This window comes from Podarcis tiliguerta (assembly GCF_965153285.1).
Source record: "Podarcis tiliguerta genome assembly, chromosome: 14".
NCBI classification, from domain to species: domain Eukaryota; kingdom Metazoa; phylum Chordata; class Lepidosauria; order Squamata; family Lacertidae; genus Podarcis; species Podarcis tiliguerta.
The window spans coordinates 47,402,324-47,426,940 of NC_139547.1; the positions used below are offsets into that span (position 1 = coordinate 47,402,324).

General features: G+C 48.7%; 2 protein-coding genes and 1 long non-coding RNA gene across 3 annotated transcripts in view; 1 reads left to right on the forward strand and 2 right to left on the reverse strand.

Moving 5' to 3' along the window:
• LOC310664458 (uncharacterized protein) overlaps positions 1–24,617 on the forward strand; it is a 541,032-nt gene that overhangs the window by 434,040 nt on the left and 82,375 nt on the right. The gene's annotated exons all lie outside the window — the stretch shown is intronic.
• Positions 2,117–4,925, reverse strand: LOC310664598. The gene is made up of 3 exons (XR_014504991.1): positions 4,906–4,925; positions 3,188–3,304; positions 2,117–2,471 (listed from the first exon to the last, which is right to left on the reverse strand). It is a non-coding gene; the product is annotated as an uncharacterized lncRNA (long non-coding RNA).
• ALKBH5 (alkB homolog 5, RNA demethylase) lies at positions 5,041–23,783 on the reverse strand. The gene is made up of 5 exons (XM_083413678.1): positions 23,377–23,783; positions 20,482–21,630; positions 14,389–14,469; positions 10,193–10,348; positions 5,041–9,124 (listed from the first exon to the last, which is right to left on the reverse strand). Exons 2-5 carry the CDS (start codon positions 21,216–21,218, stop codon positions 8,941–8,943), a joined length of 1,158 nt encoding a protein of 385 aa, XP_083269804.1. The 5' UTR covers positions 21,219–21,630; positions 23,377–23,783; the 3' UTR covers positions 5,041–8,940.

Consider the following 24,617-nt stretch of genomic DNA (forward strand, 5'->3'; position numbering starts at 1 on the left):
GGGAGCCAAAGGAAAGATACAGGTAATTTTTAAAATAAATTGCTTGCCATTTTTATTTCTGTTTTGCAAAGTTAAGCCTATTAGCATCTTTGCTTTCTCTCCATAATTAACTGCACTTGTCGCAGCCGACATCCAATGGAAGTTCTTCTCATTTCTCTTGAGTTTATTCACTAGGCATTGCTCACGCTTGGAAGACTTAAGGCCTAGGATCTCCTTTTTTAAAGTGAGATTCTTTGTTGTTGTTTAGTCGTGTCTGACTCTTTGTGACCCCCTGGACCAGAGCACGCCAGGCACTCCTGTCTTCTACTGCCTTCCGCAGTTTGGTCAAACTCATGTTTGTAGCTTCGAGAACACTGTCCAACCATCTCTTCCTCTGTCGTCCCCTTCTCCTTGTGCCCTCCATCTTTCCCAACATCAGGGTCTTTTCCAGTGAGTCTTCTCTTCTCATGAGGTAGCCAAAGTATTGGAGCCTCAGCTTTAGGATCTGTCCTTCCAGTGAGCACTCAGGGCTGATTTCCTTCAGAATGGATAGGTTTGATCTTCTTGCAGTACATGGGACTCTCAAGAGTCTCCTCCAGCACCATAATTCAAAAGCATCCATTCTTTGGCGATCAGCCTTCTTTATGGTCCAGCTCTCACTTCTATACATCACTACTGGGAAAACCATAGCTTTAACTATACAGACCTTTGTCGGCAAGGTGATGTCTCTGCTTTTTAAGATGCTGTCTAGGTTTGTCATTGCTTTTCTCCCAAGAAGCAGGCGTCTTTTAATTTCGTGACTGCTGTCACCATCTGCAGTGATCGTGGAGCCCAAGAAAGTAAAATCTCTCACTGCCTCCATTTCTTCCCCCTCTATTTGCCAGGAGGTGATGGGACCAGTGGCCATGATCTTCGTTTTTTTGATGTTGAGCTTCAGACCAGACTTTGCACTCTCCTCTTTCACCCTCATTAAAAGGTTCTTAGGACACCTAATTCAGACAAAGGGCCTTCCTAGCCCTACTCTGGAAATAGGGGGATTGAACCAGGTTTGTTCTGAATACAAATCTGATTGCCCTACACCGTTGAGGTAAACCGGGGTCTCGGGCAGAAGTCTTTCCTATCCCAACCTTTGGCGCTTTTGCATGAAACCTACCAGTGGGATACATTTCCCTCCCCCCATCAGCCTCCTGTATCTTCCTTGCAGCTTGAAATTTGAACATCTCTTTCACTTTCCTCCCAGCCAACTTTCCTACTGTAGCTCCCGGACTTAATTAACTTTGCAACCTGCACCATCTTGTGGATTCCTAGGGTATTGCAACAGACCTTAAGAGTCTTCTATAGAATCATAAGAGTTGGAGGTAGTGTAGCCATATTTCAAAAAGTAAAAACCAGGACACCACAAAAGTTGTTGAGCTTTTTTGGGGGGGCGGAGAAGTACACAAAATTGTTGATCCATGACAAAGTGCCGCCTTTCTGAAATTCACCGCCCTGGACATCAATTGGAAGGGACTCAACCCTGATTTCCCGCAGCACCCATCAGTCTTTCAATGCATAGAACAAGATCTTTTTTCGTTCCTTGCAACGCCTAAAAACTACTGGTAACTAGGGCTGCAAGGTCTGACATGAAATCTTCACATTTGCCTGGCCCTCTCCAAGAGACATGGAGGGGGGTTTGAATCTCCTGGTGGGGGGGGGGGGAGAGTACCTTTTATTATAACAATAAGACAATTATTTGTGCAGTTTGCAAGCTTCAGCCCAAATTGTAGCTGGGGGTGGGGGGGTGGGGAGTCTGCTCTCCTCCATTCCAATCTCCCAAGTTTGGGGCCTGAAAACACAGGACCTAGGATGCCCCTGGCAAGCCTACTGGCAACTCACTTCATGCTCTCACTTTCTAAGCCCACAGCCCTCCAAAAGAACCATGTGTCAAAAATTGCCTGCCCTGACAAATAAAACTGTACCTGATGGATGAAAGGATATATGATCTCCGACATGACTGAGAATCGCACAGCCAGGGGCAGGGAACTTTAAAGGGTTAAGATCAGAATATATGAAAACAAGAAGGCGGCAGAAATGAAAATATTGGAGATATGCCTCAGAGGTCCTGAGTATGGGAAGCCCCCAAAATTAATAATTTGGATTGTAATTTGGCTTATTTTATTATTTTTAATTGCATCATGATTTGATGTATTTGTTAATTGGATGTTCTTATTGGAAAACTAATATGAAATTGCCTGCCCTGGCTTAAACAAAGTGAGAGGTAGTGTGACAACCATAATTAATACAGCACCATCAAGGCAGAGGGTGGTTTGGAAAGATGACCGATTCCGGCATGGAGGGGCTTTCGGTCTAACATACAAAGTAGACAGTAAAGGGAAGGAGGCAGGAGGCAGGATAACAGCATGCATTTATTTCAGTTGCACATTTGTAGCCTTTGTTGCAGGCAGTGGAGGGTCAGGAACAGCCGCTGGCTGGAGCAGAAAATCTCATGTCACCTTAAAGACGAACAAAATTTTATTATGGTATACTTTTTGTGGACTAGGGTCCAGGCCACCACAGATGCATGAGGGGTTACATGCAGCTGGAGATTTTCTATTTATTTTTATGTATACACACATAGGGTGGTGGGAGAGGGGGCACGAGGAGTGTAGAGGCGTAAACAGTGGGGAGAGGGAAATAAAATGCAGAAAATAGAAATAGTGATAAATAGTGTGCATGCTCATACCAGCTCATACCAGCTCACACCAACAACAAACTTAGTTGGTCTCTAAGCTGCTACTGGAAGGAATTTTTTATTTTTTATTTTGTTTCGACTACGGCAGACCAACCTACCTATAACTAGTGACAATTTAATTAGAGATAAAATGTGCGCTACACAGTGGGCGCCTTAAACAACAGTTGTGAAAGGTAATAAAAGCAAATCAACTTGGCAATGCGTAGCTAATTAACATCTGTAACAGGAAAAGAAACCGCTGTCCCTATTGAGACACAAATGAGTAGCGCTGATGAATTCTGCTAGCCCCAGGCTGCTAACAGGCAATTAAAAACATTGGAGCAGCTCGGCTGGATGGGATGAGAGACCCAATGTTGGCCCCTGGCAATCTTATCCTCCAGGAATCCGTCTATAACTGCCCAGGTTCTTGGTAGTTGCTACTTTTCTGTGCTTTAGCTATGAACTGTATACCTGTCCTGAATCTTCCCAGGTTCCTACCTTCATTGAAGGCACAGGGCTTTCTTGGTAGTGGCACCTGCCCTGTGGAACGCCCTCCCGTCAGATGTCAAAGAAACGAACCACCATCTGATTTTCATAGGACATTTGAAGGCAGCCCTGAATATGGAAGTTGTTAATGTTTGAGGTTTTACTGTGCTCAATTGTGTTTAATTTGTTGGAAGCCGCCAAGAATGGCTGGGGCAACCCAGTCAGATGGGTGGCATAATAAATATTTACTTCGCTCCCTGCTAAACTGGAAATCCCCCCAATATTCTAACCTTTCCTCATAGAATTGCTCCAGCCCCTTGATCGTTTGGGTTGACCTTTCCCAACTCAACGATAGAACATGCCATAGAAAAGGAGAGCATGGGCATGGTCTGGAAATAAGCCTCCGGCACAAAAGCAAGGCCAGTATTGTGTACCAAGGCGGTGTTGCACAGTGGTTACAGCTGCGAGCTAGTAAGAATCTGACTCACATCCCACCTGGGACATGAACTCGCCAGGAGGTGCGTGGGCATAAAGACATAAGGGCAGCCTGTTCCAGTCAGGCCAGTGGCCCACCTAGTCCAGCATCCTGTTCTCGCAGTGGCCAACTAGTGAGAAACCCTGAGCACAAGAGCACTCTGCTCTCCTGTGGTTGCCAGAACCAGGCATTCAGAAGCATTGCTGCCTCAGACCACAGAGAACATAAGCAAGCAGTGAAAGCTGCCCACCAGTGGGTTTGCGGATAAAAGAGCAGTGGCCGCTCTCATTTGTGAAAACAAAAAAGCTCAGCTGTAACCCAGACCTACCTCAAACCATAACATCCTAGGGCTGTGATGTATTAGCTCAACCTGCCACAACCCACCAAAGACACCAGAAGCCCCTCAGAAAGTGGCCCCACTGATCTGATTGCACATCCAGGTTGACTTTGGGCACTTCCAAGTCTCTTTGCAACTTTTAAAAAGGTAAAGGGACCCCTGACCATTTGGTCCAGTCGTGACCGACTCTGGGGTTGCGGCGCTCATATCGCTTTATTGGCCGAGGGAGCCGGAGTACGTCTTCCGGGTCATGTGGCCAGCATGACTAAGCCACTTCTGGCCAACCAGAGCAGCGCACGGAAACGCCATTTACCTTCCTGCCAGAGTGGTACCTATTTATCTACTTGCACTTTGACGTGCTTTCGAACTGCTAGGGTGGCAGGAGCAGGGACCGAGCAATGGGAGCTCACCCTATTGCGGGGATTTGAACCACTGACCTTCTGATCGGCAAGTCCTAGGCTCTGTGGTTTAACTCACAGCGCCGCAACTTTTAGGTGGGATTAAATCACATATGGGCCAATCCTGGCTGCAGCTGGTGGGGCGCTTTTGTGCAGCATGGCCATTTCCCAGAAAGATTGGATTTCTTGCAGCAAGGAAAGTGGGAGATGGGCCATGCTCTAACACAGGCTTCCTCAACCTCGGCCCTCCAGATGTTTTTGGCCTACAACTCCCATGATCCCTAGCTAGCAGGACCAGTGGTCAGGGATGATGGGAACGGTAGTCTCAAAACATCTGGAGGGCTGAGGTTGAGGAAGGCTGCTCTTAATACATCATCCTGCAAGCAAATCAGAATGAATGCTCATTAAGTAGCCAACGTTGCATCTAATTTCACCGTTAAGCACACCGTTATTCTCACAGCATCAAACCAAACACTTCAAACCCGCCCCGCCAGCAATGTGGGGATAAAACTGTTCTTACCTTGTGGGCTTCTGTTAAGGATTACTGAAAATATATGAAGAACTTCTTGACACTTGCAACAGCAGCAGCATTATGCAAGCACCGTTACGGTTTTTAAAAAGCAAATATATATGGAAACACCTTAACTCAGTCAAGTGATGCTTTCGGCTTTTATTTAGTTAAATGCAGCATTCTATACAAGAAGAAAAAAAAATTTCAAACCCTGACAGGGAACTATAGCTCTTCCTAAATCAACCCGAATTAAAAGATTTCTCCCCAAATACACTGTACTGTACGGAAAATAATCTCTCCCTTCCCCTCCCTCCCCCATTGACAGCGTGCCACGCAGTACGGCGATTTTGTGTATTTCAAACTTCAGAACTGTACAATTGGTTTTACAAATCACACTTTTTTCCTATGAAAAATTACAGAAAAAAATATTGCCACTTATTTTATTTGTAACAAAAAATTAGATTTTTTTTTCCATTTTAAAAAAAACACAAAAAAGTCAGCCAGAACTTTTTTTTTTTTTTTCCTTTTTCTTTTTTAAGTGTGTGCTTGGGAAGAGAGGGGGGTGGAGGTGCAAGGAGGAGAGAAACCCAGGAACGCTCTGGAGCAAGTTTTGCCTTCAGGCTCCAGCACATCCGTACTTGGTGCTTTTTAAAACAAAACAAAACAAAACAAAAACCCCCAGCTAATCACTGGAAACAGATCCCAAACCACACAAACCTCAAAATTTCAAAAGCAGCCTGACCCTGGGTGAGGGGCCGTGGCTGGATCCTGTTACCAGTGATTGGCTGCCATCAAACCTCACACTAACAGCATCAGAAACAAGGAACCAAGGCATCCGTCAACACTTTTCAATCTCAGAAACGGGGTGGCTTTTTCTGTTTTTTGTCTAATCCCATCAGACTGTGCCTTAGAACTGGGTCAATCGCCACAGCAGATGGTGCCTGAGAAAAGCAAACTGCAGAGAAGTGGGAGAAAGTACATGCCAGCCCCTGGCTTTTACCCTCCTTCGCGACATTCCAGGAAAATCTAACTTTTCGGGAGGCAGCTGGCAAGTGCCCTGGCCTCCAGTGGTTTTTATGGACAGGGGAATCCAAAACTTTTAAAACAGGTGCAAGAACCAGAAAGTGCCAACAGAACTATTGCGATGTCATTTTTCCCTATATGCCTTTCCGGCAAGGTTACCAGGTGCTTGGCACCAAAGGTGGGACGCGGAGAAGAAGAGAAAAGAAGATTCACCCATTTGCCTCCTTGCTCACCGTATGGTCGGTTCAGTGCCGACGCAGCAGGGGCGCAGAGAAGCAAAGGCCTTCTTTACGGGAGAAAAATCGGATCTGGGATGCTCACCCACAAGTCAACTTCATCTCGGTTATGGCAAATCACAAAGCGGAAACTGAAACCTGTTTTCTAACACTTAAGAGGAGCGGGTCAAATGAAACCCAAATTCTGGTGGAAATGCACTAAACTGACAGGGATGCTGAGTTATAAGGCAGCAAATCTACTAAAGCCCTTCAGTCCTTAAGATTAGTCAAAGCACCGACATCCATTTTCTTGGATGACGTGCTCCCTTCACAGGGGCAAAAAAAAAAAAAAAAAAAAAAAAAAAAAAAAAGCATTTCTTGCACTGCCAGGGTATTTGGGGAACTTTCGGCAATCTGGCGTCCCACCTGCATCCTGCTTCCTCCTCACCTGTGGCGAAGGAGCAAGGAAGAGCCAAGCTCAACACATTTGCCCCACCAAATTAGCAAGTGGGAGCAGCCCACACCCCCAAAGGAACTTTGAAGGAAAACTGAAGTGGTGTTATGATGAAGCCATAACTCTTTTGAAAGCAAAAAGGTTCCACTCTGGTGGCAAGTCAGGAGGGAAGACAAATTATTAAAAATAATAATTATATTACGTGTTGTAGCAATATGGTGGGTTGGCCCATCCCATCGGAGCAAGCTCTAGAGGAGGTGAGCATCAGCCCTGTTGAATAAAGCACAAGAGGCAACCTGGGGATTCGGGGTCAAAACCTCCTCGTCCGTCAAAAGCATAAGGTAATTTGATGGTTATGAGGTATATAGATCATAGCAAAAAGGCACGTGCAACCTGGTTGGCGGGGGTGCGGGGGAGAGAAAGAGAATTCCTCAGGTATGAGAGTTGAGAAGAACAAATGAAGTTCAGGATACTTAAGGGTGGATGTTTTGAACCACAGATTTTTGGTTCAGAAAGCTGGGCTTCTCGTGTGTGGTTTTAAAAAAATAAGGGTGATTTTTAGGCGATTTGAACCCAGGTTCTGACCTGGTTCCTGAACGCTGAAAACTCTTCCAGGCAGGCTGGGACAAAGCAGGAAGCAGAGAGAGAGAGAGAGAGAGAGAGAGAGAGACAGACAGACAGACAGACAGACAGACAGACAGAGAGAGAGAGAGATTACAGCCATTGGGGAGAAGACCTAACATTTAAAAGCTGAACTCTTTGAGGGCAACAGGACGTGCTTTTCTGGGTGTGGCTCAAGCAGGAAAGAAGCATGAAGCACGTTAAGAGGCCAGCTGACAGCTCCAAACACGAGGTCTAACATGCCTTTAGCAAGATGCTTTTGGTGCAAGACGAGGAGCCGGGGGAGCCCATCGCCTGAAGTCACTGAAGAAGCAGAAAAGGATGCCAATTCACCCACTATTCTTGCCTTCTGCATGGGGCAGCCTAAACGTTCCTGCTTCACTGATCCCAAGACCCACCTCACTGGGAGAACCAAGGGAGCAGGGCTGCCCCACACAGACGCAGCTCCCGCCCAGTCTGGATTCCTGGCGGTGAGTGTTTGCCCGGGGCCATCTACCTTTAAGAATGGACAGCCGCCACAGAAGCATCTTTTTCAAGTGTCAAGAGAGACGGAAAGTCTGGTTTTCCAGGAGGGTGGGGAGAAGGAAAGCCTCAATCGAAACAAAGCGGGTAAATGTCTTCAAAATAACTATGTTTATACAGAAAATGCTAGGTATGGGCCCTATGCTGTTAGTGTGAGGGATTCGGCAGAATCTGAGGTTTCCAGCCAAGCAGCTCCTCCCCCTCCAAGAGTTGCCCCCCTCCCGCCCCTCAATGAGCCCTCAAGCAGCAGCCCCAATGTGGAACCACTGTGCATCCTTCACAGAAAGAGAAAACACGACTGTATCCTTTTTTTTCCATTAGCAGCGCAGAAAACACAGGTGCTTGCTAGCCCAAGCAAGTAAGGGTTTTGGGGAAGGAGGGTGGGGGGGAATTATATGGCATTTCAAGGGGAGGGGGCGATAAACCCTGACACTAAAGTGCAACACGTCCTAAACGCTTTGTCATCCGGTGTCACCCAAAAAACAACAACAGAAGAAGAAGAAGAGGTGTTCGCAAAGCTTTAGATTTCCAGTTGCTGGAGGGAGGCGGCTTTTGAAATGACAGCGAGGAAAATAAATTCACATGGCCGTCGGCTTCAGAAATCAGGAGCCCTTTGGTGTGGAGCGGAGCAGGGTGGCGATACGGAGAGCATTTCACCACGCGGCTGGTAGTGTGAGGATTGGGGTGGGGAAGGAGAAACGCTGTATTTGTAACGTTTTCAAGAAGCAGCAGCGCCAAGAGCATAAACGAATATTCTCAACTCCTTCGGCAAACTCAACGCACCACTTTTTTTTTTTTGGCATCTTCAAAATCCACTCCAGCCCAAACACCTCAAAGAACAACGTAAGCTTTCTCCCCGCCCCTTTAAAGACAAGCTGCTCCTCCACGCTTTCGAGGGGCGCAGCCGACTGCCCGGGGGTGGGGGAGCAGAGGGGAAGAGGGCAGGTGGCTGCAGATACAACCTGGTCAGCACTGATGCCTCTCTTGAAGGAAAAAGAAAAAAAAGCCAGATCCGTTCCAGATCCATTCTTCAGCGTAAAAGGGGTGGGGGGGCGAGGGAGAATACAACCTTGAAGCTAGATGAGAAATAGCCAAGGGGGGGTGGGAGGGAGGAGGGGTGGGGGAAGATACGATTTCACAGCCTGAAGGCCAGTCTCATCAGCTCAAATATCTCTGTTGGAAGGGGTGGGGGTGAAAGAACAGAATCCCTCAGTGCCGCCTCATCTTCACTTTCCGAGCTGGACTGCCGTCCTCCTCTTCCTCGTCAAAGTCCTCCGTGTACTCGTAAGACTTCCGCCAATAGTTCTCAGAGCTGAAATGGCTCCGCCTCCTGTGCTTGGGCAAGAGGACTGAGCGCCTGTTCTCCTCTTTATCCATTTCTAGAATCCGAGGTCTGAGGAGAGGAAAGAGAGACAGACAGACCAATGAGAGGATTCGGGGCAGGGTTAGAAATCAGTCAGGCTCATTTTGCGACTGGCGCCGCCGGTCCAACTGCGACCTTATGGAGATCTCTGGGTGTCCGGCTAACGACTGGGGAAAGCAAAACGTCACTTAGAGAAGGATCTAAAATATTTTCCTTAAAGCTTTGATTTGTTTTATTCCAAATTGTTTTACAGTGGTACCTCGGGTTACATACGTTTCAGGTTAGACTCTGCTAACCCAGAAATAGTACCTCGGGTTAAGAACTTTGCTTCAGGATGAGAACAGAAATTGTGCTCCGGCGGCGCGGCAACAGCAGGAGGCCCCATTAGCTAAAGTGGTGCTTCAGGTTAAGAACAGTTTCAGGTTAAGAACGGACTTCCGGAACGAATTAAGTACTTAACCCGAGGTACCACTGTATTTGATGTTTTAGTGTGTTGTATGAAACGATATTGACAACAACATTGGGGGGAAACAGTGCCTAGACCTTCCCTTGTGACGACTGTAGCATTGGTCCTTGACCTAACCTCAGAACGCTGTATTGCAAACAGCTGCACCACATAGGAAGAGTTCAACACCACTCCAAAGCCAAATTATATCCACACACGCTGGACAGAAATTATGGATGGGTATCTCTGTGGAAGCATCTAAGCCTTACTTCCAGGGCAGAGACAGCCCCACCTGCAAAGCACACACCCAGAAGGAGTGGAGGTAATAGGTTTGCCTCTTTTGTGCCAATACCAGCCTCCCCACTCACAGATTCCAGACCAAAACCTCATTTTGCAACCGGAAGCAGCCACTGCTTCTGCACAATTCCATTAATCGTGGCACTTGGACTTGAGTGCAAAGACTGACACCCGCAGGGCTACGAAGTGGACTCTCCCAACCGTGGGTTACAGTCGCATGCAAAAACCAGCAGAAGCCAAGCAAGAGGTCACTCCTTCCTCAATCCACAGAACCACACAACTCAGCAGCTCTCCTGCCTCTCTCTATGATGCGCAGCTATCCTCCTCCTGCTCTGTCCCGCTGCAGATTCACTTACCGGTGAGCAGCGTCTGGGTCTGCTTTGCGATGGGACCTCTTTGGCTTCAGGATGGGGTCCCTGTTGCTTCCTGACAGGCGGTCAGAGGCGTACCCTGGCACCAGCACAGAACTACTCAGGGATCTCGTCTCCAGCCGGGGAGCGTCTAGCCTGGTCCTGGAAGGGTTAAGACACAAAAGTGATGCTCATCTAATTCTACTGGCTGCATCGGAACAAGAGACATTATTTGTGTTAAGAGACACTGTGCCAGCTTTCAACATTTGCCCCAGGGGTGCAGGCAAGAGGCGGCGGCCACATGCCACACATGTGATCTGATGAGCAAAAGTCAGGCCTCCCTATCTGTTGCTAGGGGAAACTTCAAAGTGCCTCTCCCCTCCCCGAAATCCGTATTTTATATGTATCTTGACTGGGCACCAACCAGAGCTCCTGCCTAGCATGACAGTTAACATTTACAGAAATGCTGACCTAAATTGAATCTGACGCCAGTTCACTGATATATATGCAGTTGAACACTCTAGTTGGATTTTCCCAGCTTTTTTCCGAAAGAAACCCCAGATGCCCCAGGAATAGCAGACTTCCACAGCCCACATGGCATAAAAAAGCAGCGTGTATGCTTTCAGCTCCAACTTTGGCATGCATGCGCAGAAGCCGTTTGTTTATTGATCTGCAGAAGCTGCTTTCTAGGATAGAATTATGGATTTCCCCAGCTACACCTGCCCACAGGACCACTCCTCTGCCACCACGAGTTTGACTGGGACCTGAGACACGCACTCAGAGGGCAACGCTGGGGCTACAAATGGGACTAGAGCTTTCTGCATGGCCCACCCTGCTTCTTCTGCCCATTTGTCTTAGAAGCCACATGCTGAACTGAATTGGCAGGTGCCAAATGGATACACGCGATAGTGGAGTTGGAAGGGGACAGGTGGTCCAAGGATCGCAGAAAGGAAGCCATGTCCTTTATCCGTAGCAGGTTGCAGGGCAGGGATGAGGAACCTGTGGCCCTCCAGATGTTGTTGAGCTACAGTTCCCAGCATCCCTGACCGCTGGCCTCTCTCGCTGCATGATTCCAAGCAGAGCGTTTGGCACTGGAGCAGAAACCAGCATTTGTGAAGCAATCTTTCCATAAGAAGAAAAAAGCATCGAAGCTTGTAGGATTGGCACACCAGTCAAGAGCCTGTCAAATATTCCAAGAAGTCTCAGTGCCAGAGGATGCTTGCCTGCTGTCAACGTAGCATAACTACTTTTTCAAAACAGACGTTTTGCGTTTTAATATTTCGCTGCTGCTCTGCTTCCTTCTGGCTTGCATTTCATGATTATTATTTTTAAACGGAGATATTGCAATTCCATGATAAAAGCCAAAAGGGGTGGACCATCCAGAGACTTGTTGATGTTTATAGCAACCTTACCAAACACTCCCAAAACTAAAGATGTCTTAGAAGTTACTTGTCCAAACTGTTAAGTAATTTGCATAAGTAACAAGTCTGATGAAGATTATCTTTCTAACTGCCCAAATAAAACCAACACTTCTGACACACTTGCCCAGTTCTCGATCAGTCAGTTGATCTACTTCAGCTGGACCAAACCCTGTTATCTGAATGTCTGCAAGCAGCATTTAATGCAGGCTCAGAAACCAGAGGTGGAGCTCTGCTTACCTCCTGCCCCTCAACACGTTGCCAGGTCCCAGTTCTCATCAGGCAAACACATTCCTTAAAGTTCTAAGTAGCTCAAGAGGTTGTCCCAAACTAACAGGACAGGGGTAAAATAATCTTGCAACCTGCTCCTGAAACTAGCTGAGAGCTGAGCTGCAGCCTCGTGTTTTTCCATCTGCTCTTAAGCTGAAAGCCAATTTCTTTCTTGGTCGCTCCACCAACTCCGCCTCAGAGATCGCCAGGCTGTTCTGCAGCCACCCTCCGCAGCAGCCCAGAGCATGCAGGAAGGATCCATAAATATTGCTACGCTTCCACTGCCTTGAAGTTTTTATGACCACGCCGGTTACCAGACTGTTCAGGAAAATTCCACTCGAAGTGAATCGGAGCTAGATCATTTCCTCATTACGCACTTCTGTTCTCAAGCAAGTACTGAGTTAGCAGAGGTGTGAGTGCGAGACATGAAAAAGAACCTTCCCCAGAGTCTTATGAACACTGCCGGAGGATTGTTTGACCCTAGCCGCCATGTTTTGCAAGGGTTGGAGCCCCTGAGCTCCCTGTCCGATGCACATTACTGGAGACACTGCTCACAACCAGGGCCACTAGCAGACTAGCAACCTGACACTCTCCCATTTCACTGCCAAGGATTCCACAAATCATGGATACAATTCCAACTCTCTCGAGTGGAGATGCAAACCCAGCCTGCAAGGCAGCATTGGGGCTAATCTACTCCTGTGAGAGGGCGACCAAGATAAGAAAGGGTTTGGAAACCAAGCCTTTATGAGGAATGGTTGTTGGAATTGGGTATGTTTAGCCTGGTAAAGAGGAAACTGAGAGCAGTAAAATAAAAAGGTAAAAGGTAAAGGACCCCTGACAGTTTAGTCCAGTCACAGATGACTCTGGGGTTGTGGCACTCATTTCACTTTACAGGCCGAGGGAGCCAGCGTTTGTCTGCAGACAGTTTTTCTGGGTCATGTGGCCAGCATGACTAAGCCGCTTCTGGTGCAATGGAACACCAAAACCAGAGCAGTGCACGGAAATGCCGTTTACCTTCCCACTGGGGCGGTACCTATTTATCTACTTGCACTTTTTGGCATGCTTTCGAACTGCTAGGTTGGCAGGAGCTGGGACCGAGCAATAAAAGCTCACCCCATTGCGGGGATTCGAACTGCTGACCTTCTGATTGGCAAGCCCAAGAGGCTCAGTGGTTTAGACCACAGTGCCACCCGCGTCCCATTGAGGAGTAAGATAGCCATCTTCAATTATCTAAAGGGCTGTCACATGGAAGATAGAGCAAGCTTGTTTTCTCCTGCTACGGAGGCTAGGATCCAAACCAATGGCTTCAAGATACAATAAAGGAGATTCCGACTAAACATCAGGAAGATCTTTCTGACAGTGGAACAGAAGCCTACAAGAGGTGGTGGACTCTCCTTCCTTTTTAAAGAAGGTTCTGGATGGCCATCTGTCATGTATGATCAAGTTGAGTCCTTGCATTGCAGGGAGTTTGCCTAGATGACCCTCAGGCTTCCTTTCCAACTCTACAATTCTATGATTCTATAAGGGAAGCAGAACACACTGTAACTGGGCCCTCCAGATGTTACTGGATCACAACTCCCATCAATCCCTGACCGCAGGCCATGCTGGCTGGAGCTAATGGAACTGGAGTTCAACAACACCTGGAAGACTGCAGGTTGCCCACCATTACTCTGTAACAGTGTTTCCCAAACTTGGGTCTCCAGCTGCTTTTAGACTACAACTCCCAACATCCCTAGCTAGCAGGACCAGTGGGTCAGGGATGATGGGAACTGTAGTCCAAAAACACCTGGAGGTCTAAATTTGGGGATCCTGCTCTGTGGCGTAGAATGTGCTGTGAGAAGCTCCAAATTTGTATTGTGCAGCGAATACCTTCAGCTTTAAGCCAACTGTGTGAGCCCACCACACGTCAGGGGGGTTCAAACTCTCTCACACCAAAACCACATCGAGCACACAGGCCTCTTAAGCCTGCTGTTCTGAGTTGTATTTGCAAAGCCAAGTCTCTGCTTCCGACCGGTGTATGTGTGCGAGCCAATGGAAAGGGCAGGAAGCGCTGTTACTTTAAGGAAGATTTAGTGGGGCTAGTCCATTCTTTCCACTTTTCCTGGCCGCATGCTTTCAAAACAGACCACAATGTGTTTTACCAGTTAAGTGCTAGGAAGGGGCAGGGTGTTTTGAGAATGCTAAGAAAACACTTCCTCGGCCTCCCAGCAGAGTTACGGTTTCCCAGGATTTACTGGGTCATCGAGAAGTGCCCCAGGTTCCTCCCTGCATCTTGTTAAGGAAGCCCGGCTTAACATTTTAAAAACAAACAAACCATAAATGGGAGCAAGGAAACAGCTATGTCTCACAAAGTTCGAGAGTGATTTTGCTTAGCCAGGACAGAATCATCTGCGTTAGCTGCTACCAGTTTTAGCTGCTCAGAGTATTGGCAGCAGCAAGAATGTGAAAGGATGTTTTCCCCTTTTTGGAAACATATACAAATTACATTCTCTTCAAAGATGCTTCACCACTTACTTCCTAAGGATGATGACTGCTCTCCTCTCCTTGATATCCTGTGGTCGAATGCAGTGTGTAATTTCATCAGCTGCGTAACCACTGTGGAAGAGAAAGATCCAAGAGGGATTTCAAACCAAGCCAACTTAAGTTTTAAAAGGCTGTATCTGCTCCTGTTTCTCTCCAGCCCCAGTTCAGCCATACTGGTGATCAAACAGCTCCGTCTACAACTTCAGCCAACACTTATAGCCCTTCATAACATCTCTGCCCACCGTTTAAGTTTATTTCACTTATATTCCACCTTTTTTCCTAAGGAGCTCAGGGTGGCAATGCTCTCTCCCTCCACATCTTATCCAAACAACAACTCTGTGAGGTATTTTAAGACAGGGACTGGCCCAAGCTCACCCAACGAGCTTTGAGAATGGGGATTTGAACCCTGGTCTCCCAGATCCTATGCGGGCACTCTACCCATTATGCCACACTGGCTCACCATCAATACAGCAGACAAGGCCATTTTCTCAGGTTCATGTCTGAATCTGCCTTATACAGAGACAGACCATTGGCCCAGGTAGCTCCGTATTGCTAACTAGCGGTGGCTCTCCAGGATTTCAGACAGAGAACATTTCCAGTCCTGTCTCGAAATATCAGGGATTGATTGCGTATTACCTGGGACCACCATCCTGCCCTGAGATCCTCTAGAGCAGGGGTCACCAACTCCCAACAGCTGTAGCTAATGTGGCCAACAGCAGGGAATGATGAGAGTGAGAGCTCAACAACTTTAGGAGGGCCACAGCTTCCCCACCCCTGCTCTTGAGAAAGCCATATAAAAATATTTGCCACACAGACCATTGCTTGCATGGTTCCGCCACCTACTCCAAACCCTCGCTGCCACCCATAACCACAGATCAAATGCAGTAGCGTGGGCCAGCTTTGCTGGAGTCTTCAAATTCCCAATGTAAGAATCTTCCTACCTTCCCTCCCCAAGAGTCAACTTTGTTATTTTCCGGGCTGCAGAGACCAGTGGCTCAGGTAAGCATCTACCTGAACAGGTAGAATGTTGGTGCAGGAAGGTGGGTGTGGGGAAAATGAGAAGACAGGACGAAGTCTAGCTTGCTTGGGCAGCAAGGTGAGCAAACTCAATAACTACATTCTGACAACTGTGCCCAAGATCTAGGGGAAGTTTGGGGGTGGGGGGAGAGAAACATTTTTGTTCCATTTGAGGTCCTTGACAGGATCTGCATTACAGCATAGCTGCAAAGACTATGAGGGCTCAGCCAGATTTCAGTACACAGCACTTCCCTGATTCCAGACCCATGACTACCGGGTAATTCTGAAAACCTTAATGGCACTCAAAGCACTATTTCTCCTATTCAGAGGGACTGTGAGCAAGTTCCTTTGCAGAAGGCTACAATGAACTGCTCACAGTCAGGAAATACTGAAGCAATGCCTTCTATTCCCTGGCTACCATTATCATTAGCCACGAACAGAAGCCATGTGTTTGTGAAGACCCCAGTATCAGTAGCCTTGATACACATGAGACCTGGGCAACAGCATTCTGCAAACTGAGTGCCACCAAGAAAAAGGCCCTGCCTGCATCTGCCTTGTCTTGGAAAATGAGACATACTCAAAGATGGATCTCAGATGACGATCTCAGGGTCCAGGTTGGCTTGTCTTCTCCACTAAGTTAAACCCAGTTTATCTAGTGTGGCTTCAGGATTACCCTGGGTATTAGCAGACTATGTAGTTTCTTAACATCCTCACAGGACTACCATTCCCAGAGTTCACTGAGAAACCCTTGACTATTAAAACCAGTTTAAGTTTGTATTGTTAATACACCTCGAACCTTGCCTGCATAACCCAACCCCCACAAACTGACCATTTCAATAACTTTGCTATGAAGTTTCCTAGCAGCACGGCAACAATATGTGCATTGGCTTTCATGGATGGATTTGCAGAGACGTCTGAGTTCCAAAGAGCCACTGTATGAAAGCGACCAAATTCAGATATGACGGAAAATAGACTTAGGTTGTTCTATTTCAGTAGGACACACCTTCACTGCAGCTACGGATTTCAAAAATTTCTGTCAGGTATGGTGGATTCCCCCAGTTGGCCACCAGCCCATGCCTGAAAGCAATCATTGCCAAAATGGGGGGGGGGGGGGTACAGTGTTACAGAAACTATGTACAGCATCATACCTAACTAGTTGCACACTATTTCACAGGAGCAGAAATTCCCAATAGGGCCGCAAAACCCTGATCATTTACACTAGGAGCAGATAAGTCTTCTGGGAGAGACACTGTCTCTGTGAAAGGGCATCTCATCAACTTTTCAAGCCCTCTCAAGAGAGTTCAAAGTGACTCCCCCTCTCAGCCAAGTTGTAGAGAACAGGAACTGCGCTTCCCATTCCCTGCATTTCTTCGTAACATTTAAAGCAGCACTTACAGATTCTCTCCTCCCATGCAAAAAGCATATAAATATCATCTAGGGCGGTACAGCAGTCATGTGCTGAACAATCAGGAGGCAAGAATTAGGAAGCTGCATTCTTAAGACACTCAAGAACAAGGATGGTGAGCAAAGCGTAAGTGCCTGCCCACATAACTCCTGTAAACAGAAAGCAAACTGTTGCATCAACCTCTCCGCTACCAGCAAAAGCCACTGACCAAGCGATATTAAGACTCATGTTGCCATAACAAGCATGCTGCTTCTATTTGGCTAGGTTCTCCCTGCTAGCCCTCTCGACAGCAGCCGTATTTAGAACTACTCCCTCCCTTCTTGACCAGGTTTTTATACCCAGCTGGCCCACGTGACTGGAACACTGGCCTAGTCCATTCTGGCAGTGCCAAGCAGATCTAGGAGCGCTGGGCGCTGCACTGGCAGTGCTGACTTTCTGCTCAGGCCAACCTCCCTTGGAAAGGTGCCCTTTTTATAGTTAATGCCCAAAAGCTTAGTAGCTGCTGCCCTCAAACCGAAGTAACTTCTGCGTTTAAAGTGTGCTAGTTGCTTAATGCTGCCTTCTTTTCTTGGAAACCAGGCAAGCTGGAACAGGACAGTGAAGGTGCTACATGATGACCCACCCGTAGGCCTACTGAAATTCTAGAAGATTTCTGCTACTAGAAAAGACTTGTGGAAATGCTGTTTCTGTCCCTGAGGAACTGACTCAGATACTGTAGGCTGCAGTAGGCCCATGCTGCTCTATGCAGAGGGGACTTCACCCATCCATCCGTGAAAAGCTCATATGGTCAAATAATCTGGAATTCCATTCCACTCCTTCCCTCCAACTTGGCAACTCTGAAGCACAGGTGAAGTTCTTTCAGCCATTCCTTTCTTAATGAATTAGGTTCACATTTGACATAGTTGCCGCAAAGCAAAACTAACAGGGCAGCTGGTTCTCTTATCAGAATCAGGAGCAGAAAGCTTTGGACAAAAGGAAAAGCCACTGCCCCCTTAAAGCAAAGAATTCATGAATACAAAGCAAGGCTTCTGAAAAGCCGCTTGCCTGCTCACCTGGGACAAGTCTTAGGGTACCAATTTCCCCTTTTGGGGTGCATCCCTGCAACGTTACCACAGATGAGCAAGGTAAGAAGAGATAGTCATCTTTTTGAAGGGATGCCACTGTCTTCAGCTATCTGAAACAGCCAGGGAGGCAGGTGCAAGCCAAGAGTCCTGTTAGTCTTGCTAGTCACACATGGCAACTCCATAGCAGAAGCGGGTGGCTTCAGCAGGCTTAGCAACCAGTGTAAGCTGCAGGCTGCCTCCATTATTATGCATAAATTATATCTCCCTAAAAAATGGGTAGGGCCAACAATTCTTACTGCATACACCATGGTGGGAGCCATCCAGGTTTTGCAACAGACCTTTCGTTAGACTGACAAAATAATTTCCTGTGTTTAGCACCTCCTTGCTATCAAACTGCATCAGGCAGAGTTTCATTTCAACTGCGGAGTGCACAGCTGCTCAGCCCCTTCCTGGAAGTTCCTGCCACATGTAATTCTGCGTGAGCCTTGGTTAATGTGCGCACTTTTAGAGATAATGCTTAGTCCTTACACTGCTTTATTATTGATGCACCTGGACTATTGTGCAAGGCCGTGTTTATGTGAGGGAGAGATTTTCCTTCCTGGCTCATGCGGAGATCGCTTTACAAATGTAAGCAGGGGATCACGTTACCCCCTCAAGCAGCCTTTCAGACTGGCAGAAGTGTTCACTCCTCAGACCAAAAAATGTTGGTTGCCCTCCCTTTGCCATGGCAACGCGGAACCATTAGGGATGTTTGACTCATCCTGGCGGAGAGCTGGCTTTGGCTTACACGGCTATAAATACAGTTTGTCACAGGCTTATCCTGACCCAACATTTCGCGCCCTTTCACACTCTGCTCCTGGAGAAGTTGCTCTTCCACAGGCACGAACGCCACAAGGAATGCTGTCTAGTGTTACCTGTAGGTATTTACACTGTAAACACAGCTTCAGAGAAAAAAGCAGAGCCAGGAATTGAAGAGGAGAACGCTACAGAAAACATCAGCACTGCATATTGCAAAGTAACAGTCTTGGCTCTACAGCCAACAGAGAACGGGCTTGGAGAAACCCATGGAAACACCTGTAGATAAATGGGTACGCTAATACTTAGTTCAGTCCTAAAGGGTTGGCATGCTTGAGATAGCTTTCCCCTTATGAAAGCTGTCCTTATTGCAAGGTATCAGGACAGTGGACAAGAAATGACAAAACACTACCACCAGCGGCAATTCAGGAGTACAGTGAGCAAGGGCTCCCTGCCCAATTCCCGGCAGGGAAGGTCAATTGCTGGTTTTGCATGCAGGGCTTAACTCACTCCTAGGAGGACTGCTACTTCTTGCATTGGGTTTTTACTTTCAGAATGATACTACTACGGAGAATCAACTGCAGCCACAAAGCTCTCAAACCAGTTTGCATGGGAGATACAATTACTCTGCTCCACTAACACGTTTTTCTCAAGCTGTGAGGGGGGCAGAGGCGCCCCCAGTGAGTCAAGGAAAATTCCCAGACAAGGTGGGAACTATCCAACTCTGGCTTGAGAGTGCCCCAGCTGGAGTGGAAGGCAGAGTGAAAAAAGCACTCCTTCCAATCAGACTTGCTGCTTCTTTTGTGTTGACTCCTGTTGTCAGGAGTCTGAAGCGAAGCCTTCTATCTTTTCCAGCACACAGTCATTACCCTTCTCTGGAGTTCCTTCTCTCTGGGATGAGAGGGAAACCCTTCATCATAAGGAAAGTCACCTGCCCTGCTTTAGTTCACATTAATTGGCAGGGGTGAGGAACCTGTGGCCCTTCAAATATGGCTGGACACCAACTCCCATTAACTACAAGATGGCATGGTCTGGTCACGGTTGATGGGACTTGTAGTCCAGCCAAACCTGGGGGGCCAGGGGTCCCCCCCCAATCCCTGGTTAATGCTTGCAGAGAAGCAGTTTCTCCAACCATGGAGGCTCGTTTTGGCAGAACCCCTGAAACTGGGTGGCATTTATCACAAGCTATTACGGCTGATGTGCTCTCCAGCTAACCTCCTCCTAGCTCTTATGAACCTTGCCTCAACAGTTCCTTGGGAAGCATTCTTGCATCAAGTTTGTATGCTGAGGACCCCCTGCACACTGCAGGTTGCATTCTGCACTGTTTGTGCTCGCTGTGCTGTTTGCTCTTGCTGATCACAAGCTGAGGATATGTCTTAGAACCCCTAAGTCCTGCATCTGCATATAGCAGAGAATATTAATAATGCGCAACAAACTCAGATGCTTGTCCTATCATTACAGATCTTATCAGTGAGGAGTCCTGGATGAGACTTCAAACCATCTTAGGGCTGACTAGAAGACAGGTTTGAAAACCGCTGCTACAGTCAGTGGGATACACTTATGTTGCTTTGTAAGGTCACCTGCAGACCCAACACACAAGTCACCTGCTCTTTCAGGTTCTGTTCCAGAAACTGTAAGGCAGGAATAATGGCAACTGTAAAAGACAAGCAAGGATCACAAAACATTTAGCACTCGGAGCACGCTATACAAAATCAACACACAAATGTGTCTGGATGTGCAGCTATCAATTCAAGATCTGAAACTGGCCAACGACTTGGAAAGGCCTCCTTCAAGTTTCCTTACCTGAGCACAGTGACACTCCCTCTTCTCACAGGCAGGAAGAAGACCGGCTCGGAGACCCTGATGGGCTTGAACTGGAACTTGCAGCCAAAGCAGAGTGCCGAGTCACTGAAGAATGACACCGAGACAATAGGCCTCTCAAAGATGTGGATGGGGTCCACGTGGGAGACTATGCAGCCCCCAGGCTGGTAGTCGTTGATCACCGCACTGTTCACAAAGCCCTCAGGGATGACCCGTTGCTCCACCAGCTTGCGGATGACGAGGTCATGGACCCACTCGGGAATGGAATCCACTTCCCCACGTGGGTACAGCCGTTCCTGACCGGGACCTCGCCTCTGCAGCTGAGACCCGTACGTATACCCCTCCCCAAAGAAGTACTTGTTCCGGAGAGGGGCCCTATCCACCGTGTGCTCTTTATAAAGGCCCTTCTCAGCCCTGGAGACCACGTCGTCAATGCGAGCTTCGATCTTGGCGCATTCCTCGGGGGTGAAGAGGCGGAGCTGCCGGATGCCGCTTTTGACTTTCTGGGCCTCTTCCTCCTCCTCCCGCTGGTGCTCCTCGCAGTCGCTGGGCTCCGACTCAGAATCCTCGTGGTACTTCCGCTTGCGCTCTGCAGCTCCACCCGTGCCTCCATAGGGAGACTCGGCAGGGTCTCGAGTGCCGCCCCCCTTGTAATTGTCCCGGTAAGGCATCATGGATTTGAGCTTCTCTCGCAGGTCTGTGTAGCCACTCCCAGCCATGGCGAGTTCCCCAGTCGCCTTCGCCACCTCTGCTGAACTCCCCGGTGAATGGTTTGTAGGGCTGGTGAGTGGGAAAGCGCTGTCTCCGTTCAAGGCATTGTCTATCCTAGTGGAATAATCTCCCAGAGGAAAAAACAAGAAATCCTACAGCTGAGCTTCCACAAGTGGAGAGCAAACCAAACCAGGTGCCCTTCGTGATGGGTAAGGCACTCCAACCTTCTGCGACACCCCGCCCCAAGTCCCTGCAGCAGGGGCAAGGGGAAACAAATCCTTGCGAGAATGAGAAGAAAGTTACAGATTCAGTTTCATTCCAGTACTGATACGGAACGGACAGATGAATGCAAGGTCTCCTCGTCCAGTGGTACCAATCTTGTTCCGCAAGTGAGTGCCAGGACAATTAAGCGCACTCCATCTGTGGGAGGAGAAAATGGTGTAAGCAAAGAGCAAGGAGGAAAAGTGCAGATAAAAGAAACAAGCAAGATACATTATCTGAGCCCACCGCACCAATAGCTGGGAAGCCCCTTTCCCAGGCATGCAAACCACCTGAGTCAACCTCCCTACGCTGTATCCTAGGAAACACTCCAGGCCATGCCTGACCTGGATAAGAGTAGGAAAAGTGGCTGCAATTAAAGGCAGGGAGAAGGACAGGGTCAAGCAACAGACAGGAAGTTCACTCAGCTGCATTATCTGTCCCCTCTATACATATTGCCTCCTCAGTAACTCACTCATCAGCTAGGAATACGGGAGAGGCCAGCAGCTGACCTGTGTTAACAGGTGAGAATGGTGAGTGCATCCCCCTTCCACCCCTGGCTCCTTGTTCATCCCATACTCTTTCCAGGTGTAAAGGAACCAGGCCCACACATCATAAAGGAGATGCTAATAAGGCACTCCCCCTTTCCAGAGCCTTCCTCTACAGCTTTTCTGCTGCTCGTTGCCCCCTTACCTACTGGGTGGGGAGCAGCACTCCCCAAAAACAGAGGTATGGCATTGAGGGGGTAACTGCCTTCTTTGCCCCCCATACCTATTGCTGTCTGTCTCCCAAGCAAAAGGGCAGAAGGTCCAGAAAATTCTCATATAGCTAGAGGCTGGAAGGCATGAAATGTTGCCTGTCTCTATACTTCTTTCCCTCTTTGTTACCCTCTCAGAAGAAGGGGAAAGAGACAGGAAGGAGAGCCCATTTTTATGCACCTGGATCCATTATCCTCTCCAGCAGGAAGAGAAGGGGGTGGGGGACGTACCAATACCTAATTAGTCAGAGTTTGAAAAGAAAGACCTTCTTTCCTGCATTGAGTATTGCTCTTGGCTTCCCACTTAGGAGGAGACACGAGGACTCCACTATAACTAGGCCTAGCCTGTTTCCTCAATCCCCAAACCCACTGCTCAAAGCCAATCATACGAACTGAAAGAAAACGGCGAGGGGGGGGGGTAAGCCAGGAGGCCCATTATATAAGCAGGGGCTAATAATAAAAGTCTCGGCCCCACTGCAAGCCTATTGATCTCTGTGACCCCTCTTAGAAAGCGCCAAGAGCACAAGGCCCCCTTCTGTGGGCAGAGGGTCAGGAGGGGAGCCAAGTCCAACCTGCCTCACCCCCCCCCAAAAAAACCCCAGCACCCACCAGACTCTTAAAGAAAAGGGAAGAGGGAGCCATGGTGTCCTCCCAGGTAACAGGGCATGGGGAAGGGGAAGAAAGCCTCTCCGCCCCCAAATGTTTGCCTTGATGCTCACCACACTATCCCAACCAAAACAGGCAGAAAGAGCAAGAGAGGAAGGAAGGGAAATGCCTCTGACCGCGGCTCGCCCCCAAACCTATTGACCTCTCAGCTTATCACTGCCTTGGAGGAAGGCGAGAGAAAAGGCAGAGAGTTACCCACTTTTCTCCGCCCCTGAACCTATTGGCGCTGCATCTCCGCCTTATCCGAACTTATCACAGAGAGCAGGGAAGCCCTTTTGCAGCCTCAGGGCCGCATTCCGGCCCCTCCAGGAGCCCCTATCCCACTTGACAAGGGCGGGCGCCCCCGAACCTCTTGGTCTCTCCCCCTCAGAGGGGCACGAGGGGGGAGAGAGAGGCTGCTTCCCCCCTCCCCCGGTCTCGCCTCTTACGGAAAGCGCTGGCGAGGCGAGGGGGCGTCCGCCCCGGAACCAACTGCCCCGGCTCACCGCGCCCGAGTCCGGCCCCTCAGCACGCGCCGCCCGAGTCCGGCTCCGTCAGCGCCAGAGGCGGCCCGGCTCCCTCCATGGCAGCGGAGGCCCGGGGGCGGAGGAGGAAGGACGGGCGGACGGAGGGAGACCAGGAAGGGAAGAGGCGTCGCCGCTGCCGCCGCTTCCTCCGCCGCCGCTGCCCGAACTCCTCGCTACGTCACCAGCGGCCGGCCCGACATTATAAATAACTTCAGGGGCATCCTCCTCCTCCTCCTCACGGCGCAAGAGTCGGCCACTGCGCAGGCGCACGCTTCGGAGTGGCGCGCACTGCGCAGGCGCGCCGAAGCCCCGCCCCTCCCCCGCTCTCCAAGAGCCGAGCGGCTTCGCGTTTTGCAGCTAAAGAGCGTCCTCGCCACGGCGACTCCGCTTCTGCGCACGCGCCGCATGCCGACGCTCTTTCCAACTCCTCCTTCACCGCCCCCTGGTTTTTCATCGCCATAGAGATGGGAAAAGGTAGAGCGGCTGCTTCCGGTGAACGTCGGAACAGCCGTTGGCTGTTTTCTATTCTCTCACAAGGATAAAAAAAAAGGTCAATCTAATATTATACAGACGTAGTAATTTATTTTTTTTTTTTTTAAAAGAAAGCCATAGGCGTATATAAAATATACACTTCCGGCAGTGTACACTAATGGCGCATGCGCTGAGCAGAGTGCGTAGCTTTCAAAGGCACTATAGAGATCGGAACGTGGAAGGGTAGAGTGGCGCTCTTATTATCCGTTATGTAACAGTGTCCTTTATATTACGGCGTTGGAATGGAAGCCGGAAGTGAAAGCTGTGCGTGTAAAACTCTTGTTTTTCTACCTCTATATTAAGGACACCTTAAGGGCCTTTAATGTTCTCTGCGCATGCTCCTTAGTGCACGCGCGCATGAAGCGCCATTTCCACGCCGTCAATCGCAATGACGTACGCGAGCGTAAGGTGGGGTTTATGCATAGACGCCTGTGCTGGGTACTGTAGGGGGCGTGGCCAACTCAACAGGCTCCCCCTCCTTTTCTTCACCGCCTACCTCAGCGCGGATTGGCCATGCTGACCCTATGAGGCGGGCACAAAATGAGAAGCCTGCCTGCTGATTTGCAGAAATGAAACAGGCGCTTTCAAGGATCGGTGGGCGAGTGGCTAATAAAGTGCTTCGGACAATGGTGAAATTTCACCAATCACAGCAGAAGCGTGAGGTTTTTAAGGGTCTCACGCTAAAATTT

What these genes read in the sequence shown, in the direction of transcription:
- ALKBH5 (XM_083413678.1), bottom strand. Translation starts at nt 21,218, where the DNA reads ATGGCTGGGAGTGGCTACACAGACCTGCGAGAGAAGCTCAAATCCATG. An exon ending in GCAGTCATCATCCTTAGGAA is followed by an intron (nt 10,349 to 14,388) that starts GTAAGTGGTGAA and finishes TAACCCTTCCAG; the next exon opens with GACCAGGCTAGACGCTCCCC. An exon ending in GACCCAGACGCTGCTCACCG is followed by an intron (nt 9,125 to 10,192) that starts GTAAGTGAATCT and finishes TCCTCTCCTCAG; the next exon opens with ACCTCGGATTCTAGAAATGG.